Below are 26,048 nucleotides of genomic sequence, written 5' to 3' on the forward strand. Positions count from 1 at the left end.
ATAAAGTAGGGATTCTAAGGATCATCCCTCAACAGTTAACAAAAGCTAGAGGTTTTGTCTCCATGCTAACCAGAGATCAGAAAGGTAATATAGAAAAAACTAACTTGAATCGTCTGACTTATCAGGCATCTTAACCTACAACTCCTACCTATCTTCCAAATAGACCCCCAATGTGAAAGATTGAGATAATTTGATAACTCCATCTGTTTCATTGGAACTGCTTCAAAAGTTTTCCCTTCTCCCATCCAAAATAGATGTATTCTGCTGACTTAACCCAATTGGTGCATTGCAGATTCTTTGAATAACCGAGGTTCACAGCTGATATCTCATCAGATAAAAAGGGCTCAATTCTGCTCAAGGAGAAGTCTGAGCCCTCCAACAGTCAATCATTTTAAGACTTAACTGCACTACACAACTAAAGAGGTCATTATCCTAGTGCACCAACACATAAAATCTATTATTCATCCATAGCATTAATAAGCATTAAGTATTTATTATTAATCTCTCCTGGAATGAATAAGTAGAATAACTGAGTTTCAACTGTTCCAGCTGCACAGCACCTTGAACTTCAGAAATACTGGCGACTAATCTATTATTAGGCATCTTTTAGGTTACTGTTCTCTCGTCTAGTTTTTACCTGGAGATGCGTGAACTGTTGGCTTCATTGGTGCAATCATCTCTCCAGCCAGGAGAGCTCAGCAGCAGCTTGCAGAAAGTGATTTTGGGCATACATTCCAAGACATAGGCACCGGAGTACTACTTAATCAGTCATTTTTTGTTGCTGTCTTTTCTTCCAAGAACTGAAAAGATTCTCGCCCTTAGCAGCCAGGCAGAATTTCTATATAGCTGACTGGTCACCTGATAGCAAAGCAAAGCAGTATGGATCTAGCAGCTCAGCAAGACTATGACTCAGTTTTATCCTCTCTCCCTTGGACAGCAAAATTCACAGAAATTGGATTTACATTCAGTGTGCAAAGACAGAAAGCAGCAGCTAAGATTTTTTAGGTTGTAAGGAAAATGATCCATTAAACATCCTGAAAACAGAATGTGCCTTAATGTATAGGTTTAAAATACTACATATCATGCTTCCCCCTTTTTAAATGTGAGAGATCATGCCCATGTTCACGGATCATGTCTAGTTGTGTCCTCAAAGCGGTACAGCAACTCCTGAAGTTGGGATCTTTGTGACACATGTTTCTTTAAGCCCTTGTTCAAACACATCTGATATTGACAAGCTGGGACATGTGCAGAGGAAGGCAACCAAGAAGATCAAGGTTCTGGAAACCAAGCTTTATGAGGAGTGGTTGAGGGAGTTGGATATTGTTTAGCCTGGTAAAGAGGAGACTGAGAAGGTATATGATAGCCACCTTCAAATATCTAAAGGGCTATCACATGGGTAGGACCCAAACCAATGGCTTCAAATTACAAGAAATGGGACTCCAACTAACCAGGAAGACCTTTCTGACAGTGAGAGCCGTTCAGCAGTGGAACAGACTCGAACAAGAGGTGATGGACTCTCCTTCCTTGGAGGTTTTAAGCAGAGGTTGGATAGCTGTCTGTCATGGGTGATCTAGCTGAGATTCCTGCATTACAATTCCATGATTCTTCAACTGCAGTCTTAATTGCCTTGGTTTTTAATAAAATTGAATATGGATTTAATTGAGATTGCTAATAATTAATCATCAACACAACACTTGGTCTTATCAGTATTGGCCCTAGAAGCAGTTTCAAAAGCTGAAAATGGGCCTCTGTTGTTAAGAATGTCCACTGCCAACATGACGCCCACAGACAAACATATGCCTTCAGAAGCCTTCCCTAGAACCCACAGGGTCCCTTATCTCTACTGAATTTAAACTAGAATTCAGCATTTTTTTTCCTACAGCCTCTGTTTTATACTGCATTCATCTAGGGAAGCTTCAATACCAAGCACTACTCATAGAATGCTTTGCCACTTCCTCTCCTTCTGTAAAATTTTTAAAAAATGTGCACAACAGCTAGTACCTCTATTCCAACAAGAAAGGCCTAGTATTGTGATGATCTTGACAGGAAGAGACACATTAAGTCCTAATATCTCATCTCCCACCCACCAAGCTTCCAATTTACTACCAAGTACTAGCTTCATAACTGGTTTGCAATTCATTAGGATGAAATCACTTTATGTCCAGGAAAGATAAACCATTGGGGGGGGGGGAAGAGAAGTGGCAAGCCCAGTGTCTCCCCCTCAGTACTCACTGCAGAATCCACCTCCTGAGGAAGCTCAGGAAGATACATGACTTATGCCAGCAGATCTGTACATTAAGAACATCCAGATAAGTCCCAAACTTCAAGCATACTCACATCAACATGAGGGACAGCTGCTCCCTTATTCCAAGGGCATCCTTCTATAGAAAGGAAGTGACTTCTCAATTCTATGCTTGTGGGATGAGGGAGAAACGGCTTGTTCAATCAGCTTCCATGAATACATTCTCAAATTTTAGGGGTTCTCCTACAGTCAGGGCCAAAACAGGACGTTTTGCCACTTGAGGCAAGATAGACCAGCCACTATCACCTTTCTGCACACCAGCTCCTCCTTGTGAAGCCATTTCACTCTGAAGAAGAAAGGGCTCTTTCCTCAGAGTGAAGACTTGAGAGTGCCTAGGAACTGCCACCTTTGCAGTGAAAAACATTGGTCAGTTTTGCTATAATAAACTATGGAGCTCTCCCATGGCATCAACAATGCGAGGAAGGATCCTTCGCTCTTGCTATGGCAGACAGATGGCGGCAACACTTCTAGAAGCCTAGTAGCCTGTTGCTGCCTGGCGAGTAGCAGTGGAAGAGGCAGAAGGCAGCCCATCAGTTAGGTAGCCAGCTTGTCAAACAGAAGCAGGCAGGTCCTCAGGCAGGAGGAAATGGCAGGAAGGCAAAAGGAATGTGATCCACCACTGCTTTCCATCCATCAGCTAGGCAAGGCATTCCCTTTGTCTAATGGGTGGACCCATTCTGTTCATAGTCAGGTGGGGAATCTTCGTGACTGCCTCTAGGGTCCTTAAAGGTAAAGGGACCCCTGATCAATAGGTAAGTCGCAGACGACTCTGGGGTTGCAGTGCTCATCTCGCTTTATTGGCCGAGGGAGCCGGCGTGCAGTTTCCGGGTCATGTGGCCAGCATGACTAAGCCACTTGTGGCGAACCAGAGCAGCGCACGGAAACGCCGTTTACCTTCCCGCCGGAGCGGTACCTAGTTATCTACTTGCACTTTGACGTGCTTTTGAACTGCTAGGTTGGCAGGAGCAGGGACCGAGCAATGGGAGCTCGCCCCGTTGCGGGGATTCGAACCGCCAACCTTCTGATCGGCAAGTTCTAGGTCCTTAGGTAAGCGCAAATCAACAAGAAATCACATGCACATAATCACTCCTGATACCTTAACTGGAGCAACTGAGAAACGGGTGGGAAGGAAGCAGAGTGTGAATACTTTGTTTCTCCGAATGAAATCCCCCTCTGTCTCTGTTAGATGTTAAGGGCTCTTGAACAGCCAACTTATAACAGAGATGTGGATGCAAGGGCAAAACAATACAGTGGTATCTTGGTTCTCAAACTTAATCCGTTCCGGAAGTCTGTTCCAAAACCAAAGCGTTCCAAAACCAAGGCGCATAGAAAGTAATGCAAAACGGATCAATCCGTTTCAGACATTTAAAAACAACCCCTAAAACAGCAATTTAACATGAATTATACTATCTAACAAGACCATTGATCCATCAAATGAAAGCAATAATTGATGTACAGCAATATAAAATAAATAAAACAGTATTGTAGATGATAAAAATTAAAGTAATTTTTTCTTCTTCCCTGCACTGATGATAGTCATTGTTTGGATGGGGGGCTTTTATCCATTTCCACAGTCAATCAATCAATCAATCAATCAGTAGCTGAACTGGGATCCACACAGTCACAAAAACAAATTACCATATTTTTCGCCCTATAGGACGCACCGGCTTCCCCCAACCCCAGCCCCCAGAACAGGCTGCCGCCCGCAAGGCTTGCGGACATCTGCCCGAAGCACGGGGCATGCTCCGCAGCGCGCCCTGTGCTTCGGGCTGCAGGCTGCCGCCCCAAGCCTTGTGCGCCAGGCGGGACCTTCTGCCAGGCACGCAAGGCTTGCGGACATCTGCCCGAAGCACGGGGCGTGCTCCGCAGCGCGCCCTGTGCTTCAGGCTGCAGGCTGCTGCTCCCAAGGCTTGCGGATAGCTTCCTGAAGCCTGGAGAGCGAGAGGGGTCGGTGCGCACCGACGCCTCTCACTCTCCAGGCTTCAGCGAAAGCCTGCATTCGCTCCATAGGACGAAAACACATTTCCCCTTCATTTTTGGTGGAGGAAAAGTGTGTCCTATAGGGCGAAAAATACGGTAACTGAAAAAGCCTCAAAACAAAAAATGCAAAATAACAAAAACAAAAGCACCAAATATAAGCTCCAAATATCACTTCAGAACACAGCAATCGGAAACGGAAGGCTTGAATTACAATGGGGGGACGCAAATTAGCAGCGCAACAGGAAACACGGAAACGAAAGGCTTGAATTACAATGGGGGGACGCAAAATAGCAGCGCAACAGGAAACAAGGGGACGCAAAACGGAGCATATTCGGCTTCTGAAAAAAAGTTCGAAGACCGGAACACCTACTTCTGGTTTTGCAGCGTTCAGGTTCCAAGTTGTTTGTGAACGAAGCTGTTCAAAAACCAAGGTACCACTGTACTTTATCGGGCAAAAGAAGCTATTCAACCTTATGGCAGGGCAGCAGACAACAAGGCATCGCTGAAGACATAAAGATATGTTAAAATAGGACTCTTCTTCACAATGATGCTTCCCCTCTTGGTCTGGGAGCCAATTTCATTTAGAGCTCTCTAGCCAGACAGAAATTCTTCAACAAGTCACAAGTAAATATTTTGCCATCAGAAGGGGTGGCCCAAGACTTAGGCATCCAAATAGCATTATCAATCTACTAGAAATACCTCCTGTGTAAGCCTAATCGAAATAAATGAGAGCCTTGCAACTGTATGACTGGCTACAACCATGGATATTCGATTCATTAGCTACACTCCCATCATCCATAGCTAACAGGACCAGTGGTCAGGGATAGTGAGAATTGTAGTCCCAAAACAGCTGGAGGGCCAAATTTGGCCATGCCTGAGCTAAAGAGTTACTTTGGGTGGGGGGAAATCACCATTTTGGATTAAGAACAGCAGAGTTGAGATCTGTAAACCTAAATAATAAAAATCATTCGTTATCAATAAGAAACAAGTAAAAAAACCATCTCTAACCAAAGAAAAGATCTGTATATGGAGTGTGAGAATCTAGTATTCATTCATTTTGAAGGATATTCAGCCGTGGTGCCAGTTGGGTTAACAAATCTTAAGGCACTTAGAAGATTCCCAGTGCCTCTTCTCGCTCCCCTTGCCTTTTGCTAGAGCTGATAGTCCCTAATGAACAAACACTAAAATCTGGCATATGCAAAGATGCAGAAAAAGTAAACTTCTCAACAGGTCATGGTCATTAATTTCTCTTCCCAAGGACTCATTTCAGGCCTGACTTTCCTTCATTTGCAACAATTACAGCTTTCCAAAACACAAGGGACTCCCCCAAACCATGTTTTGCCTTCTTTCCAATTAGAGAGAGAAGCAACAGCAGGCTTTGTTGTTACTAATTACAGCTTCAGCATGGCACAGTATTTCTTTCCTGGTAACCAAAACCATTATTAGGAAGATATTTCCCCTAAGCTGCACTTTCAATAGATTCTGGGGGATAACCACACCACCCAGAAACCCTATAGATTTTCAAAAACAGAATACTCAGAATATGAAGGCCTTGTAAATGATGCACTAAAAAGACTAGTTCAAAAAGGCTATTAATTTACTATGGAAATTAGTGGATTAGGAAGTAACCTTTTTAAAAAAAAGTTATGGCCCCCACTTTTTTCCCCCAAGACACACACACAAGGAGCCCCCAGTGGCACAATGGGTTGGGGTGCCTGGCCGTTAAAACCAGAAAGTTTTTGGTTTGTGCCCATCCGGGGACGGCTGTGAGCAGGATTCCTGCACTGCAGCGGGGCTGGACTAGATGACCCTCAGGCCCCTTTCTACAATTCTATGATTCTAAGGTGGTTTGCAACAAATACTGAACAAGTTCCTCATAATGTACAACAGGATTAAAAAGCAAAACCTTTCCACATGGAGAACAAGTTCAAAAAGTGTAACAAGATTCCCCCCCCCCCCAAAGAGGACCAGAGAACTATATTGATTACCAGAATATCAGAATGTCCCAGATCCTTGTCCCTTGAAGATAGAAGTGTAATTAAAAGAAAGAGAGACAGCTGCAAGGGTGGTGAACACAGAGGCCCCAGTTGTAACTATGATGTGCAATAATTACCTACAAACGAAGCAAACGCAAACTGTTTGCAATTTGGTAATTTTCCCGATTATGGTCATGGATTATAGGGGTTTGAGTGTGCATTTGCTGCATAGGTTTATATATTGTGATCAGTTACTGAGATGGATCAACGGAAAGCATACTCTTTTATTAGTTTCATATTTATGTCTGATCTCGAATTCAGGCCATGGAAAGGGTTCTAGCTTAGCCTTTCTGCTTCCTTTTCTTTCTAGGTTCAGAGACATTTTGTTCATTCTGGTAGAGCATTCTAACATGCAACCCATTCGCCCCATATGCTGACTGAAGTGTTACAGTCTCACAAAGGCCATACCGGGGCTTTTATAAACTGTCACGCTCACGTCTAAACAGGGGTTTTGAATCCAGGACTCCAAATGAAACAGCTTGGCCATTGAACTACATTTGGGATAATGTACGGTATATAATAAATCTAGCTCAAGATCCCTAAGCAGTAAGTTCTGCCACCACCCTTCATAAAATATAACAAGACAATTATATAGATTACATGTGCACACATACGAAGGTGGCGCTGGAAATTCTGCATTACAGTTTCTATCCTAGCAATTTGGTCTATCCTCTTGTGCTTTCAGCATTTGGTGTCCATTCCAAAGCTATTTTGGGTGCAGCTGTTGCTGTTAGCACATGCTGCTGGCTGCCATCTGTTTCTCCTTTTCGCTTCAGTCACGTCCAGCTCCATCGCTCTCCTTCCCCGGGATCAGCTCTCATTGTCATTTTTAAGGGGGACACTTAAGTATTCAGCTCACTGCGAAGCATACCCTTCAAACAAGGAGATTCTCCCAAATAAGCAAACCTAAACTAACTAAACTATCGGAAAAACAGTGAGCATAATTCAAAGCTATATATTTCGGCCATCGTTCACAATCTTTTATTTTCCAGAGATGTGTTCTTTCCATCCTTGCACTGCCGCAGTGCTGCCTACAAAATCTAGTCCCTTTAAAATATCTGATATACAGTGGTACCTCGGTTTAAGAACAATCCTGCTTACGAGCTATCCGGTTTACGAACTCTGCAAAACCCAAAGTAGTCTCCCGGTTTGTGAACTTTACCTTGGTCTAAGAATGGAATCCGAATGGTGGAAGGGCACCGGCGACGGAAGGCCTCATTAGGGAAAGTGCACCTCGGTTTAAGAACGGATTCGGTTTAAGAACGGACTTCAGGAATGGATTAAGTTCGTAAACCGAGGTACCACTGTATTAGTTGCCCTGCAATGCATTGTACAGTGGTACCTCGAGTTACAGACACTTCAGGTTACAGACGCTTCAGGTTACAGACTCCGCTAACCCAGAAATAGTACCTCAGGTTAAGAACTTTACCTCAGGATGAGAACAGAAATCATGTGGTGGCGGCACAGCAAGCCCCATTAGCTAAAGTGGTACCTCAGGTTAAGAACAGCTTCAGGTTAAGAACGGACCTCCAGAACGAATTAAGTTCTTAACCCGAGGTACCACTGTAAAGTCCTGGGTTTCCAATGCAGTGTGCACAAATGCCAGGGCATCTGCTAAAGGGCTGCCCTGGTACTCATCGGGCTATTTCTCCCCTCTGCACCAAATTAGCAAAACAAACAAAACAAAAAAACCCCACCCACCCCATTAAAATGGCCTCCCAGCGCAGTTCCTCCAGTCACTTGTAGGTCCTTGCTAGACCCTCTGTTGCACATGTCTGCTTCCATTCTGATTTGATGGCAGCAGGCTTTTGGACTGGTTGTAAAAAAAGAAAGATGGGTGGTGGTGAAGCTGTGCAGCAGAGCGGGAGGAGGGGTGTTGAAAAGAGAACTCATGGAAGGGGAGGCCGGAAAGGTAGAAGAAGCCAGAACTATGGGAGGAGGGCAGAAAACAGGGCTAGTGGTAGGGCTAAAAGGAAAGCACAGAAGGGGGAATAGGAAAGGGAGAAGCCAGAGCCATAGCAGAACTGGGTGCCTTTCATTTTCTTGAGCAATATTTGCATTCTTTGAAATGGAATTACAGCTTGCGGTAGAAAAATATGGGATTAAAAGAGCGTTTTGAGCTCAGATCCCCACATCCGTCTTATACTCAAGTTATTTGTTCTTTTTCATTAAGCCATGATCCCATGGTGGCCATTTTGTGGTGGTGTCCACAATAGGTTCCCCCCTCCAAATTTCTAAGAAAGTTGGTGAGCCCCAATATACTCCATACGAAATATGCTGCAGAAAATATGGACTATCCCGTCATGCCAGCGGGCTTTCCCCCACTTTGGTTGCACACGTTAACAAAATGGGCAAGGAGGTTAAAGTTCTTAGGACGGCATTCATTCAGCCTCCAGGCAGGTTATCTATGGGCTATAGAAATATAAATGTCTCCTGGTATGCTTTGGGTAGGGACGCGGGTGGCGCTGTGGGTTAAACCACAAAGCCTAGGACTTGCCGATCAGAAGGTCGGTGGTTCGAATCCCCGCAACGGGGTGAGCTTCCGTTGCTCGGTCCCTGCTTCTGCCAACCTAACAGTTCGAAAGCATGTCAAAGTGCAAGTAGATAAATAGGTACCGCTCCGGCGGGAAGGTAAATGGCGTTTCCGTGCACTGCTCTGGTTCGCCAGAAGCGGCTTAGTCATGCTGGCCACATGACCCAGAAGCTGTACAGCGGCTCCCTCGGCCAATAAAGCGAGATGAGCGGTCACGACTGGACCTAATGGTCAAGGGTCCCTTTACCTTTACCTTTTTATGCTTTGGGTACAATTCACTGAGAACAATGGCTGCCCACCCTCCATTTCAATCAACTAATTTGTGAGGTAGAAGAGGTAGAATCAAATGCCCTTGAATCCTAATTTCATTTGTCAGTTTAGCAATGTGCCTCACTTGTTAATTGTTGTACCTCTTGTCATTTCCCATCTCCTTCAAAAGCCAAGACAGCATTTCTTTCTCCTAACAATACCTACTTACGTCTCTGCAAATGCTCTGAGATTAGCACCTTGTCGAGAAACACAAGGCAGGTGCTTCAGAAATAGTGTCATTATGACTGTAGCTGCAAAATGCTAATCACTAAGCCACAAGTACAGTTTGTTAGCCACATAATTTGCTGATTAAAGATGGAAGAGCAAAACTGACAAACAACCTCTGATGCATTCTTCCCGTCAACAGGAAATCACTAATATCTATGCTGCTGCCAAAAGATCAGAGTGTCCTTTAAATATATATATTTGAGCTCTTTTCAAGTGAGTCACTCAGTGATGTCATTTCAGCAAAGTATTCTCAGAAAGAGCAACAAAGAGTCCTCGTGTGAGAAGCCATAGGCAGACCATACAGGTATGGCATATATACACCTGTCTCTGTCAGCTAACAGGTGAGAGGCCTCCCTTAGGTGACCAGCCTCCAAGGGCCAAACAAGACACATTGGACGATGCCTTTGTCCCTGCTCTGTTGACACAGCCAGTGGTGGCACCTGATATTTAAACTCAAAAAGTGTGCCCTCCTCTGCCATTATATTCTGGTACTTCTCATGCCAGCCCAGCTTATATCTTGCTTTGGACAAGTGTATCACTGAGGAGAAAAGTACACAAAGCAATAGAGGGTGGCAAGGTAAGGCACAGGAGGGGGTAGGTTTGTTGCTTTATTTGTTTAACAACTGACTACCTTGTCTTTGGTGTGTCTGTGGTTAAACCACAGAGCCTAGGACTTGCCGATCAGAAGGTTGGCAGTTCGAACCCCCGTGACGGGGTGAGCTCCCGTTGCTTGGTCCCTGCTCCTGCCCACCTAGCAGTTCAAAAGCACGTCAAAGTGCAAGTAGATAAATAGGTACCACTCCAGTGGGAAGGTAAACGGCGTTTCCGTGCGCTGTTCTGGTTCGCCAGAAGTGTCTTCGTCATGCTGGCCACATGACCTGGAAGCTGTATGCCGGCTCCCTTGGCCAATAAAGTGAGATGAGCGCCGCAACCCCAGAGTCTGTCACGACTGGACTTAATGGTCAGGGGTCCCTTTACCTTGTCTTTCAGGGCATGCTTCCGGGATAGATCTCCCCTCACCCAGGCACAAAACATGCTGCTAAAAAACAGAGGTCTGCTCACTCTGTACATAAATGGGACAAACATGGGAACAAACAAATGCAACTGCTGTCCCCCACCACTGTGTTCCATTCAGCCCTTGTCTATAGGCAATGAATGAACACAGGGATGAGAATGAACAAGCCAGCCATGACCCCTTCCATTATGTCAAGTTTGGCTCGCCAATGATAAAACATGGTTTATCGTATTTACGGGACCGCCTCTCCTGGTATGCCCCACAGAGGACCTTAAGGTCCATGAATAATCATAGTTTAGAGGTCCTGGGCCCTAAGGAAGTCAGATTATCCTCCACCAGGGCCAGGGCCTTTTCAGTGATGGCTCCGACCTGGTGGAATGCTCTGTCCCCTGAGATCAGGGCCCTGCAGGATTTAACTTCCTTCCGCAGGGCCCGTAAGACAGAGCTATTCTGCCTGGCTTTCCATTTGAACTTAGCCTGATCTTTTATTCCCCTTCCTTCCCTCCCCCCCTCCCTCCCTTTTTTTATAAAGATTACCCGCTCTGGGATCCCACAGCTAATTCTCCCCTGGTCTCCTCGCTGGCCCAAATGGGACTAACTTAGCCAGCTAGCCCTGGTGATCATCTAATGTTTATTGGATGGATTTTTCCCCTAAACTGACTTTTGAATTCTGAATTTATTATTCACGTTTTATACTGTATTTTATGCTGTTTTTTGTTGCATCAATTAAGTGTTTTAAATTTGTTGTTAGCTACCCTGAGCCTGGTATTCTGAACCGGGAAGGGCAGGATATAAATAAAAAATTATTGTTTATTATTATTATTATTATTATTATTATTATTATATATGGTGCTTGAAGCCAGAGCTCTGGTACTTAAGACACCAACTCCCAAGCCAAAGACAGAGAGAATGAGACTCTTGCGACAAGCCTTGGGGACTTCTGGCTACACCAAGCTCTTGCTTCTTAGCTCTCCCCATTCCCTTCAGCGCTTCTCAAGGGGGACAGCCCCCCTCCTCTGCAGAAAAAGTATGATTTTATCATGAACTGGTTTCCAAGAGACTCTTAGTAAAACTTTTTATGTTAAACTGAGTGGGGGTGCTATGACAAAACAGTGGAAATCTCAGAACAAAGCACAGGTTTCGGTTTATTACTTGCAAGCGCCAAGGGCTCAAATAAAAATGAAAACAAAACTAGGCAGCTCACACAAGTAGTTGGAGTCACTTTAAACTGCCCATGGAAGATACCGTGCTATTGGGATAAACAGTTTTAAATTCCAGGATTCTTCAGCAGCTTCAGGAGCAAACGGTTGTGTCGGCGCTGGATAACGTAAGAGAAACTTCGTGGATTCAGATAAATACAAACACTTTGGAATTATTGAGCTGCCCAACATTAACCGACAGTGTCATTGCTATGTGGTCTTCACTGGAACACTCCTCCAGTGCTGTCTGTTCAAACAGGAAGATTATAGTACTCTGCAATGGAATGCAGTTTCTCATGGAAATTTAGCTTCAAAAGGTACATTGCTTGTTCTACTGGTATAGCTTACCAAGCTTAGTAGCTCCCTCTGGTGGATAGTCAGGAAATTGACCCTCCGAAGGAACACTCACGGTGCGCCGCAGGCAACGCCCTTTGGAAGGCTCTGATGCCTGTTCCTGCCCTCCTTCCACAGCCATCTGCACACGAAAAAGACACAGGCAGGTTATAAATTTCTTTTTTTCAACATAAATTGCTGGAAGCAATAAAGAACTTTTCCTGCCCAGAATTAATGCCTCGATTCCATAGCACTGGTTGTCAAAACTGAGGGCTATTTAGATGATATCTGGACACATCTGCAATCTAGTTTTTATTTGAAACTGTACATGGCAAAAGGAAGCAAGCATCACAGTTCCACAGACAATGCAGCTTAAAGGTCCGAAGAAATCCTGTATTTCTCTGTTGCAGCAAAAACAAAAAGGGAATTGGGGCAGCATAAAGACTAATACATTTTTATCACAGCACAAACTTTTGTGGAGCAAAGTTCACTTTGTCAGATGTGCAATGCATCAAGTTATCGTTTCCAACTGTGTCTCGAAAAACTCTCCCAACTTTCTCCAATGCCCCCACGGTTCCATGCACTCCCGCTACGAAACTGAATATATTAGAAAATGAAATAGGCAGGTGTAAGCCACTCTGTGGGTAAAAGCATCCCAGTGCCAGGGATGAAATCTGGGACCTTGTCTCTCTGACCAAGGGATGGTCTCTCTTGTGAGAGAGTTATAAATTGCCCCAAGTGTACTTTCTGCTAACAAAGAGCTAGAGTGAAAGCAGAGAAAGACGTTGCAACAGGCATATCGTAATTTTGGGTGGGTGGGAAATGGGGACAGATGCTCAGCCAGGGGCACAAAACCACCACCAATATGTTGACATATATGGATTTAGTACATGTTCTCTCACATTAGTTGCAGTTTTCCAGACTGAAATTCACACTTTCAGCTCAGCTTTCTGCCCAGTTCCCATGATTGTTCTCCGGTTCCTCAGTCACAGAGTCCTACAAGCATAGTTATGTGTCTACGGACTCAGTTGGGGGGGAGGGATTAAAAAAAAAAAAATGTCCACTCTTCCTCCTTTAGGCATTGGAACAAATCATGCAATGCACTAAGAAAGATTTGGACAGCAAATTTCATCGGGCCAAGTATTTGTAAAACCAAGATCTGCAAGGTCATAAACCAGGAGTGGCACGTCTAAATTATGCAGTATCGCTGCTTGCCCATCTTCCTTCTCATCAATCCTCTATTGTCAGCAAAAGCATGCCTTGCTCTTAAGTTTCTGTTTTCAAGAAGGGAGACTTCACCCTCCAAGAAGCTCCAAGCCAGCTGATGGAGCAGTTCTGGTTGCCCAGCGCAGAAATTCCACTTGGCCCTGTCAATTATTCATCCCCTGCACTTGGAGTTTTTGCTGATATTTCCTTTCCAGCTGAACACTCTCATGACCGTGTCTGCAATTACCTTTTAAGATATGGCTAGGACTCAGCATACTAGCTCTCTATCCAGACACATCTAGAGATACATATAAAGTTTCTCATATTCGTGTATGTTCTCAATATTTTTGAAAGTTACTGGCTAGATTCCTTTTTCATTTGTAAAGTTTCTTTTTAAGCATTACATGGATGAGGCATCCACCTCTTTATGCCCAGTGTGGGAAACCTTGCTCAGCCCAAGAGAACCTTCAAGGGGCAACCAGCCAGTGGTGGGTGGAGCCCAGGCCAAACATGAGCGTCATAGCTGTCAACTTACAGATTTGAAAATAAGGGACCAGCAGCCTCGAAAATAAGGGATCAGCAGCCAAAATAAGGGATTTTCAGGGCACAGGTATGTTCACCTTCTGAGCCCCTCCAAGCCAAAGGCAGAAAGCCCAGCCAGCAGCCAAACGAAGCCTCAAGCGGTTGTTCCCACAGCACAGCAACCCGGCAAAGGGGATGCAGCAAGGAAAACCACCGTCACTTCTCCGCTGGGAAGTGCTGAGTAAAGGCGAGTCCCCAGCAACGCAGCCGATTTGATCGGCACAAGGCATGCAAGCTCCACCCCCCAGTCATTCTCCTTATTGGGTGAGCAACGCAGCCAAGCAACACAGTTGGAGCCTCCCTCCTCCCTGGCCGGCAGGGAGGGAGAGGAGCTGCTTCCTTTGAAACCCGGGAAATTTAAGGGACATCATCAATAAGGGACAGCAGCGGCACACAGCGCTGGGATAAGGGACTTTCCCACCAAATAAGGGACGGTTGACATCTATCATGGGCGTGGCCAGAGGACAAGTAGGTGGAGCAAAGGATGCAAAACCCTTGCCTTTCCACAGGAGACCACGTTCCAGCAGAAAAAAAGGTCCACACACACAAAAACCCACCCACCCCTGACATTATCACACTGTTTAAGGACATAGCAGAGCCAGGCAAAAGGACTCAAGGAGGGTATGGAGCAGGGCTGGTGGAAGTTGGGGCTTGGCCAGAGCCGGCTTTACGCTCCCTCCAGAAAATTTAATGCAGAAGTCTATTGTCCTCTTATATATCTGAATAGTAACTGGATGTCCAGTGAACCCCGTATGGGTTATAGCTTACCAATAACCCCCTCTTACCTATTCCTCTCTAGTGACCTAAGTTTTTTACTGCCAACCTTCTCGAAGCTGCTGAAAGAAGAGTGGTCGAGCCTTTTTGTAACATGCTGATGGGAGACAAAGAGGGATAACTTGGCTGGAAAGGGGAATAACTTGGCCATAGAACAGCCACACGCGTTTTGAGAAGAGAACTGGCCTTCCTGCTATTCTGATCTACAGGTAAGCTTGCTTTGGCTATATGTGCCAGAAGTAATTCCCCAAGTGAGAAATCCTCAGCAAATGGTTTAGATAAAGCATAGAATTGTAGGGTTAAAAGGGATCCTGAGGATCACCTGAAATGCATGAAGATGCAGTTGTCCCATAGGGGATTAAACCTGCAACCTTGAATTATCAGCACCATATATCCACTCTTTTTTCAGGATTCCCTGGTTCGTAAGTGGTATGCTCTTTCTAAGGTGGCAGAAATATTCAGATCTTACCTTTAGAACTACACTTAGTGCTAGTTTTATTGCCGGTATGATATAATGTGCTAGAGTGCAGGGATGAGATATGGCAGATAGGAGATTCAAGCTCTGAGCTTCAGGGCAAGTTAGTCTCCAAGCCAAACCTATCTCATAGTGACATGAGTTTAATTCCTGCTCTGAGCTTCTTGTAGAAAGGGCAGAATGCTGACATAACAAACAGACTGATCTATTTTTTTAAATTGGTTTAACATGCAAAGTGGGATTTTGTTGCTTTTTGCTGCAATGGATGGAGAAGGCCAATGCTCCTCTGAAAGAACGTAACACCCAGAAATCACGACGATGTTAAAATGCTACAAGCACTTACTTAGATGTAGGTTCTTTAACACCTATGAATAATGCACCCAGTGAATCCCTGCAGATCAAATCAACATAATACTGTCTACTCCTTCTCCTTCCTGTACATACAATAGATTTATAATTTAGAGTAACAGCATTTGCAACCGCTCTGAGCAATCTGTGTCAGTAACACCTCATCACAACTGTAGAATTAGCAAACAGCTGTCACAAAGTATATAGCTAACCTCTACAGATGACCCCAAAGAGGACTACAAACAGATCTTGAAGCACTGCTCCATCTAACAACATGCGAAAACGTTCGGCCATCAAGCTCAGCTTCTTTTCATCTGCTGAAATACACTGGAGCCATTCAGCTTGCCTTTATTCATAAATATTGATAGACGTGAAAAAATAAATTTTGATACTGCTGCACAGATTTTTCAAACACCCATAAATGCAAGGAAACAGCGTGTGCAGAGGACAATCACTGGACATTAGAGGCAAAACTTACATGAAAGGGAATGTGAATGGAGGCCGTTTTACACAGCTATGAAAACATGCACATTGCCTGTAGCTTTGAGAGGAAAAGAGGAGGAACAGAATTCTGGTGAATTGAAAGAATGGATTTAAATAAAAGTTTCTCCATGTTTACCTGCTTCGTACTACAATAGTAGTCATCATCTCTGCCTGCTCTCATCCATCTCAACTCCGTCCTTGAAAGGCTCGTGCATCATAATATCTACATGGTTTTGGGGTGATGTCCAGCTTATGCTGCTTTGTCATTTGATTTATATCCCCCTCCTCTTTCCCCCAAAGGAGCCCAAGGATATGCCATTGGCTGCAACCACCTGTATCCTAGGGAACCCACTTTGCTCAACTGAGCCCCACCTGATGGACAACTTGATTCCAAGGGCTGGTTGCCACGATCCTGTCACCTGCTGGGATGCAAACATCCAGTGAACCCCAACAACAAGGAAAATTTATTGCTGGACAAAACTGAAAAGTGGAAGCAGGTGTTTCAAATTGGCTTTGAACTACATTTGATAAGATGTACTGTTTTCATTCAATGACACATCTCCTTGAATTGCTTAGACATTAAAGGACATACACCTTCCATGTTTTAATACAATACTGTAATTTTTTTCCTGTATTTGGAACCAGAGTGGAATCTACATGCATATAAACCTGTTCTGAACATGTTTTTTTTTAAGTGTTTTTTAAATGCACTGAATTTTCCATAAGGCTCGCCATCACCATATAGAGTCACATTATATATTGCACTTTAAACACACTTAAAATGTTTTATTTACAGCTGTATAACTGAGTCCCAGGTCAAGCAGCTCATAGTGCTTAAAAAAACAGAAAGGAAACCAGACATGACATAAACCTTTTCTTTCTGAAGGAAGTTCAAAATGTTTTTCAAGTTGAATCTTTTCTCTGATTCACTTAAGGCAACAACTCTTGTGGTCATTTTTTCTTGGGGTATTTTAAGTGAAAATGTAATGACATTCTTTTTGAAAAGCAGCCATGCCCCTGTAAATGAGAGTCATAAAGAAACCTCCACGATCTCTTTCTTCCTTCCTTTTTTCCCCTCTGGATTTTGCCAGATTTTCTGTTCTTATTTTGCATCTGTGTCAATGACAATATGATGTAACTCAAAATAGGAAAGTTTTAAAGCCTCTTGCAAATTTTGCCTCGACAATAAATAGATTCTTATTTTGCTGTTTAAACTTCTGACTTTAAAAAAAGAGATTCATTTGTGATAGCTGATCAACTGACAAACCAGTTCTGAAGGCTAGGGTTCCCAGACAACATGGACAGCCATTCAAATATTTCCCATATAATTATACATGATCCTCTAGTTTAAAACTTGGGGCCTTTTAAGTACGACAAACAACTTAGCTAAGCCACAGCTGAGAATTTCAAAATTATTTTTTGAAGAACATTGTGGTTTCTTGATAAGAATATTCTGTAAAATCAGATAATTTCCTCTAAAATGGGTTTGTACGTGATTACCCATCTACCCCTGCAAACTGAAAAGTCCAGGGAGACACTGGAAACATTTTAGGTACCAACAATTCATGAATGACAGTAGGGAAGTCCAACAGATGTCCACTGTTATGCCAAATGCAGCCGAGAACATGACCCAAAATTATCTTCTGAACACTCAGTGTGCAAAGAATTCTTAAAGCAAACGAAGATGGAAAAGTGCTTAATTAGACCAGAACATAATACAGGATCAAATACAGATGGTTCTGTTTAGCAGTTTCTGAGCCCGCTTAAAAAACACACATTTTTACTTATTGAACTGCAATGTTTAGCCCTTACATTTGAGATTTTCTATGAATCAGGGAAACAGGGAGAGAGTGATGTTACGGGGAACTGCAGGTGCAGCCGCCCAAACCATTATGCTAAATACAGACACTGCAGAGAGGCAGAAACCATATGGACACTTTTCTGCTTCTGCCCAGTCCAAATATCCTTGCACAGCAGGACTGCTTACACAAGGATTTGGTATCCTTGTGTAGCCTGCTGAGAGAGTGATACTGCTGGTGATCAAGGAACTCTACTCAGGAGGTAAGTTTAGAAAGGGCCAGAGTTCAAAAAGTTTGAGCAATCCTGCATTAAGTGCATGAAGTTATAGGAAAAGGGGAAAGTTTCAAAAGCGATTTACAAAGCCTCCTGAAGGCTGATTATTTCCATTCATGAGAATAAAAGATTTCCCCCACTACACATGCAAGACAAATAGAAGCTATTCAAGTGCCATTGTGGTCCAAAACTGCTAAGACAAAGGGAGTTCTTGCATAGTTTTTCTCTCACCTCCTTCTCTTTGTTCAGCAGCACAAGTTGGCTGTCCGTCAGAATGGAGTACTTGGTCTCCCATATTATAGTTTCCGAATCAGGGGACTGGCCACAAGACAGCCTGTGGGTTGGTGGTCCTTTCACGTCTGGGGGAAAAAAAGGAGCAATATTAAAACATTTTAATCACTTTGCTCATTGTGGTTGAAATTACTCAGCTGAGTCTTATGTTAAAAGAGTTTAGTTATCAGATTAACAGCAATCTTATGCATGCTTAATCAGAAATACATTCCACTAAGTCCAACGGAGTTTAGGATTGCATCCCCCCAAAAAACGATGCTATGGAGCAATTTCATTGTTGCATTAAAAAAAAAAAAGTTAGCAGTTTGAAAACTATTCCCAATGGACAGAATGCTAAACCATTTAGCTCCACTTCCATGGAATCCCAAACTTCTTGTTTCGTATGAATCAGAGATCTGTCCTGCTCTGTGGCAAGATTTTGGGCAGGTTCAGGCTGAATGCAAACAGATAGCAAAGCTTCAGCAGACAAATAAACGAAGAATGAGCCCTGTAATAGCGGCAGCTGCATCCCAACTGCTAGCCCTGCCTGCAGTGGAAAATGCCTTTTCAGTTAAATGGACCCAGCCCAATGCAAGTCTTTTATTTCAATGGAACAGCGTTGGTGGATGAGTGTGACAGAACTCTCGTCTCATTGGGGCTTTGGCAATGGAACCCTCTGCATGTGATTCCCCACCCCCACCCCAGGAGGAATCTGACTCCGGGGTCAAGACATATCATGACTTTATCACAAACTCTGGTGAGTTGAACAAGTTTTTTTTTTTTCTTTTACCCATGGTGTGAAGTTTGCTTGTTTTGAATCTAACCAGGATGTGCATACAAACCAGAGATTGTGGTTTATCACAACAGCAAACCAAGGTTCTGTGAAACACAGGAAAACTGCTCCTCCTGGCTACACACGAGGACAGAGGAAGCAGAGTAAGTAAGCATTATGTTTCTCACTGGTTGATTCCAATTACAGTGGTTCCTCTGGTTACAAACTGAATCCATTCCGGAGGTTTGTTCGTAACCGGAAACCGTTCTTATCCTGAGACACGCTTTCGCTAATGGGGTCTCCCGCTGCGGGTGCGCCTTTGGCGCGTGATTTCCGCTCACATCCTGGGGCAAAGTTTGCAGCCAGGAGCAGCTACTTCTGGGTTAGCAGAGCTCGTAACCCGAAGCGTGCGTAACCAGAGGTACCACCGTAGTACACATAGTACTAAACCACCCATCAGCTTATTGAGAAGCTAAAAACCATAGCAATGCCAATACAGTATCCACAGCACTATCTAAACAAGCTGCATTCAAGAACAAAAAACAAAAATAATCCCGAAAAGCCTTCTGGCAACTTATCAGTAAGTATAAAGCCTTTATAGCAGTTAATTCAACAGAGCAGGGTCAGGATGAGTATATACCTGTATACCTCCAGGAGAATCTCCACCCCCACCCCGGGCCCAAACACTGAAGTTCAGCTCTGAGGGCCTTCTGGTGGTTCCCTCACTTCAAGAAGTGAGGTTACAGGGAACCAGGCAGAGGGCCTTTCGGTAGTCGTGCCAACCCTGTGAAATGCCCTTCCCAGCAGATGTCAAACAGACAAACAGCTATGTGATTTTTAAAAGACATCTGAAGGCAGCCTGTTTATGGAAGTTTTTAGAGCTTGGTGTTGTATTGTGTTTTTACTATTTTTTGTTGGGAGCCGCCCAGAGTAGCTGGGGCAACCCAGTCAGATAGGAATAATAATGACGATAATTAATTTCCCCATAAACAGGAAACAGCTGCTCTTTTCTTAGTTGGAAATATAAAGGTGCGTGGTAGCAGTGTGGTTAAGTTCTCGCCAACTTCTTTACCATAGTTACTATCTTGCTATGGGATCTCTTTATAACATTAACCAAGAATCACTGAAGGCATCGACTCTGTTGAGATGTAATGGGGAACCACATTTTCTCCCCTACAAGAATGAGCCAAAGCAAGCTTCAGATTTGCATGCTTCTCCTCACTCTTGCTCCTTTTTTGTGAAGGCACTTAAACGCCTCCCCACTGCAATGCTTTTATTTTAAAACCACAGTTCTCACTGATGTCTGGACTCAGGAAACAGTGGTTTGCTTATGGTCTGAGAACAAGCCATGATCTAAAAAAAGGAGAAGGGAGAATATGAGCTTGAGGGCCCACCACAGCTTGTTCCAGCCATCATCTGCAATCACAAAATGGGGGCTATAAAACCTAAAAAGAAAAAAAAAGGTAGGCTATTGAGACTGAAGGAACTATAAGACAGACACGGTGGTTGGCTGCCACTGAAAAATGAAACAGAAAAAAATGAATGTATCTTAGTTTTCAAAGCATCTTTACAAACTATTCCGAAAAGTCAGAGCTATGATTCGTTTCTACAGAAGAGTTTTGCAAAAAGCAGCAGTGTGACATTTAAGCAAACCTTCACCACTAGGTGGTGGTGAATCCACACCCACAGCAACTCCGGTTTCTAGGAAGTACGTACAGGAAAAATACAGAAATAAACATTACCGGGTGACCCTGAAAACAATGTTAAGTAATTCAAAAGCATTGAGAGCCACGCTCCTCTTATTTTGGGCCTTCTACTTCCTGCTATATTGCCAGCTGGTAGTGTTTAAACCCCTTCCCACTGCAATGCCTTTGTTTCCCAGTGCTTTAAGTCCCTGCACAAGCCTTCAAAGTTCTGGTCCTTACTTCTAAAATTGACTTACCTATCCCGTTACTCTTAATTGCACAACTTACTTTCATCCCCCCCGCCTGCCCCTTTCTGAGTCTTTATCCCATGTCTCTATTTCCTAAAAAAAACACCAAACCCTTTTAAAACATGGCCTTCCCTGACCCACTGCAAACTCAATGCTCGTCCCTCCACTGGCATGACACCAGCAGTGTTGGCACCACCAGTGCTTTCAGGACTAGGTTCCTCCAATGGGATAAACTGCAGGTTATGGAGCATGATGAAGGGCAGGGCTAAGAGTCCTATATAAATGAACCCAGCAGGTAGGCAGGAGGAAAGAGAAAGAAGACGAGCTCCAGGGAAGGAGAACTAACAGGACCCAGGAAGTATAAAGTGGGTGTGGAGGAAGATTGCATTAGTGTATGAGGCCAGCATGCAAGTCCTGAGTGGGCCAACCCTACTTTTTGCAGAGGAAATAATTGGTACTAGCTCCCTTCACTTTAATGGGAGGAAGCTGGGAGCTTAACACCTTAGCTCCCAACAGTCTGATTGGAAGAGGCAGGAGTGCTGATCTCAGAACCCCATTTGAGACAGATGGTCACCCCCGTAATATACAGGAAGTGCCCCTAATTTCAGTGCAGAACCTGAGGTCAGACAAGTGGGGCAGGGGGACAGGGGTGTCTCATCAAAGCTCCAAGGGAAGACAAGGCAGGCTCAGTATGCCTGTTCCAGAGAATCCCTTTGTCAGGAGTACATGCAGGAGCCCGGGCCTCTGACCGGTAAGGCGTCGCAGGACTGGGGCTTTCCTAAGAGGCAAGGCACAGCTGCACAGGTGAGGCTGATTGGTAACTCATAGCACCTGGTGGCAAGAGCCGGAAAGGGATATAAGCTCAGCATTTCCCTTTGGCTCTTTGCCACAGCAACACGCTTCCTGTCTTGACTCCTTGCTTGCTGATCCTTGGACCCTTGGCTTCTTGACTCCCGGCTCCCAGACCCTTGGCTTCCTGATTCCCATTCCTGCTCCCACCCCGCCATCTTGCTCCAGGTCCCAACGTTCTCAGCCGGGACTTTGACCACCCATAAACCAGACCGTGACACCCTTCTTACTTTATGGGATACCTTCAGCCTACCCACCTGGACCCAGTGCCCATCTCCCCTGTCTTCAACTTAAGCCTCAGACATCAAGTTCCTGAGTGAGAACCACTGGAGCAGACCAGGAAAATCAAGAGTAGCTAATTAGAAACCTTAAAGGAAGAACTAAGCTGGCGCCGATTCCAAAGCCATGGAAGGTATAGCTTCCTACTCTCCTGAAGTACTGACTCACTAGCTGCTGTATGTGAAGCAACATATGGTAAATCATTGCCAATCCATTTATTACAGAATATCGGGTGCTGTTATTTGATCAAGGGCCTTAAAAAGGGGTAGTGCATGGGACCTATGGACCAAGATTTGTGGTGTCCCTCCCCTGGACCACTCCACACATACCCTTCCCTTTTCCTTGCTAGCTGCCTTCGACATCTCTGATAGTCTTGAGTCTCTAAAGCAGACTGGAGAGTAATCCTATACATTGCTGGCACCACCCTGGGCACCTATGTAATTGTCCAATGCACTGCTAGTCATTTAGAAGAAGAGGAGTTTGGATTTGACTTCAGAGAAGTGTGACTGGACCAAGGTCACCCAGCAGCTGAATGTGGAGGAGCGGAGACGCGAACCCAGTTCACCAGATTACGAATCTACCGCTCTTAACCACTACACCACACTGGCTAGAGAAATGCTGCTACCAGCTCTATGCCTACTATTTTTTTATTCCTGGGGATTATTTGTGCCCTATTCCAGAAATTGGTTTGATTGGATTTGGATGGGTGGGTGTGCTTGGCTTATGGAAGTTTGGCCTCTCAAGAGTGTCCCAACTGCTGTACCTGCCATTTTCTGCTTCCTTTCTTTTCTGCATGTTTTATTGACACAAGAACTGGGTTCTTCCTGGGATGCGTGGGGAGGTTTTGCTTATATTATTCTCCCAAAGTGACTTTTAAAAATGACAGAAGGGTTCCAAACAGACTTACTTACAAATATGTTAGCTTTCCCCTGAATCCTTCAACCATGCTCTTAGCAAGAGGTTATATGAATTGCTTTTTGAAGTAGTAAATGGAGATGGGTGAACAAGCTTGCATGGACCCTTTTCATGAGAACAAAGGCTGTTCCCAAAGCTTTGTGGAATTGTGGATATTTCTTTCTGCAATAGTTCTATTTACACCCCACCAGCACCACTGCACTGTGGTTCCCATTGTCATGTCTAGTGGGCTCATAGGCATCAGAGGAGAGAATGGTTTGTTCTTGTTTGAGGTTTTTCACAAAACAGTTTCTCATCTTATTGGCATGGTTCAGCGTGAACTTGTCTCAACTCCACCAAAGTTTCATTTTAAAATAGGTTTTCCTTAGAATTTGTATGTTTTTTGAAACAAAAGCAGTCTGCCTTAACTTTCTTCTAAAAATCTATTAATGAATGAGATGAATGGACAAGGTGCTACTCCCAATGCATTTTAAAAAGCGACCATCAACCCCAAAGTTGTAATTTTCAAAAGCTTATTGAAAAAGAAAAGGTCACAGAAATGGCATATGCGGCATCTGAATTTTAAATAATTTGTATAACTACCTAACAAGTGAGTTATGAGCACTAAACTTTTCTATCAGATACAGATGGGTAGCCGTGTTGGTCTGCCATAGTCGAAATAAAAAAATTCCTTCCTGTAGCACCTTAAAGACCAACTAAGTTAGTTCTTGGTATAAGCTTTCGTGTGCATGCACACTTCTTCAGATACCTGAAGAAGTGTGCATGCACACGAAAGCTTATACCAAGAACTAACTTAGTTGGTCTTTAAGGTGCTACAGGAAGGAATTTTTTTATTTTCTATCAGAGTATGAGAAGACACTAAAAAGGGTTGAGATACTTAGTTTTAGAGCACCAGAAAAAGTAAGTGTAACTGGGAAACCTGCACATTACTGCTGTTTATTTTTTAAAGAAATTTAACGATCCCAATAAGAAGTTCAGTATTAGATGCCACTAGTAAATGCCAGTGAAAATTTCGAACAGGTTAAAATGTGTTTATTGCTTTACTTTATCTTAATCACACCTTGTAAAGCCTTCCTTCTCTGGGGAAATAGCCTGAACAGTGACAACTTGAGTTGATTTATCAAATAAAACATCCACCTTATTTAAATGCACACATTGGACCAATTATTTAACGATGCAGTGAGAAAGACAGACAGAGAATACCTAAAAACATGATACATTAAATTCTGGTATAGTGCTAGAAGCATCTAATAGATAAGTTCATTTATGGATCAATTTAAAAGAATATTTGCAATACAGTGGTACTTTGGGTTACAGACGCTTCAGGTTACAGACTCCGCTAACCCAGAAATAGTACCTCGGGTTAAGAATTTTGCCTCAGGATGAGAACAGAAATCGTGCTCTGGTGGCGCAGCGGCCCATTAGCTAAAGTGGTGCTTCAGGTTAAGAACAGTTTCAGTTTAAGAACAGACCTCCAGAACAAATTAAGTTCTTAACCCGAGGTACAACTGTACTGTACTATTGAAATATATTTGATAATCAACTTTCTCAAAATCTGAAAAAATAGAGAATTAGTGCATCCAATTAAATCTCCAATTGCTGCAGTGATTTGTTCTTTATATTTTAATCCCAACAGTAAGTGAATTTTTTTGAGTTGTGGAGAGAACATAATTTATGTGCATGTAAAGATCTACTACGCCAAACTCAAACCAGGACATAAGATGTAAAATGAATAATGAATAATTAGTTGCTGCCATGATTCTTGTTTCTATAAATTCAATTTATTTATTTTTTTAGAAAAACACTAAACAAGGGTTACCAGTTAAGAAATCTAAACACATTTGAGGAAGCTGGAGTTTTGATAAGGTACATTCAGATTCTAGAGTTCTTGTAAGATCAATATATGTTTTCATTGTGAAGTGGAACATTAAAAACTACATAGATTAGCTGACGGCAAGATCTTGGAAGACAAATTAAATTTTCTATCTGGAATGACAAAGGGAGATGCAGTAATAGTTTTTCACTATAGTAATTTGAGAGAATTGCTTTATGTTCCTGGCCAGCTAATATAGGAAATCAAAAATGACAAGAGATAATGGGGTACATACAATCCTCTCTGCTGGAAGCACCAGAGAGAATGGAATCCTTTTCATTAATATAGTGTTACCTTGCCATCTAATCACCCCGAAGTTATCTTCTACATGATTATGATAGTAAAAATAACATACACAAAATATTGAAGGGATTAGTGACTGGCAACCAAGTGAAGATTCATTTGAACCAAGATTCACCTTTCGAAGTCCAACTGTTCACTTCTTCTAACTCAATATACAGTGGTACCTCAGTTTACGAACTTAATCCGTTCCGGAAGTCCGTTCTTAAACCGAAACCATTCTTAAACTGAGGCGCGCTTTCCCTAATGAGGCCTCCCGTCGCCAGTGCCTCTCCACTGTTCGGCTTCCGTTCTTAGACCAAGGTAAAGTTCGCAAACCGGGACACTACTTCTGGTTTTGCGGAGTTCGTAAACCGAATAGTTCGTAAACAGGGCTGTTCTTAAACCGAGTTACCACTGTACCATCAAGTCAAAACTGTTAGGCTATGTTACAGTGAAAGGAAGTAAAAACAAGGACATAACAACTTTACTCAGAAATAGATTTCATTTTTAAGTACAGTCATACCTCGGGATAAATACGCTTCAGGATAAGTATTTTTGGGTTGTGCTCTGTGGCAACCCGGAAGCAACGGAGTGCGTTACTTCTGGGTTTCGCCGCATGTGCACATGGTCAAAGTGACGCCACACGCATGCACGGAAGCGGCAAAACGCGACCCACGCACACGCGTCTTACGTTCTGTTCAGGATGCAAATGGGGCTCCAGAACGGATCCCGTTTGCATCCCGAGGTACCCCTGTACTGACAACATAAGCTACATAAGTCTGCAACAAATACGACCTGCGGATATGATCCACAAAAGGAACGGATTCCATTCAAAGGAGAACCAGCCTAAAATAAAAAATATGGCAGAACAGCTTTTAAACTGTTCCCTGGAAAAAAACCAACAGGGGCTGGGATGAGGGTGAAAATGGACCAAATGAAGACAGGGGGAAAACCAGACAACGGAAGTCAAGAGGGACTTGACAGCCATTCATGGAAGTC

General features: G+C 43.5%; 1 protein-coding gene across 8 annotated transcripts in view; it reads right to left on the reverse strand.

The window, feature by feature from the left end:
- The window catches only part of RASAL2 (RAS protein activator like 2), a 221,272-nt gene that overhangs the window by 113,375 nt on the left and 81,849 nt on the right, over nt 1-26,048 (reverse strand). For all 8 annotated transcript variants that reach the window (XM_081012036.1, XM_081012035.1, XM_081012034.1 and 5 more), the window contains exons 2-3: nt 18,108-18,235; nt 11,951-12,077 (exon numbers count right to left, since the gene is read on the reverse strand). In XM_081012036.1, coding sequence (XP_080868162.1) covers nt 11,951-12,077; nt 18,108-18,235 — 255 coding nt within the window. The remainder of the gene's footprint in view (nt 1-11,950; nt 12,078-18,107; nt 18,236-26,048) is intronic.

This window comes from Podarcis pityusensis (assembly GCF_964106645.2).
Source record: "Podarcis pityusensis genome assembly, chromosome: 6".
Lineage (NCBI taxonomy): Eukaryota > Metazoa > Chordata > Lepidosauria > Squamata > Lacertidae > Podarcis > Podarcis pityusensis.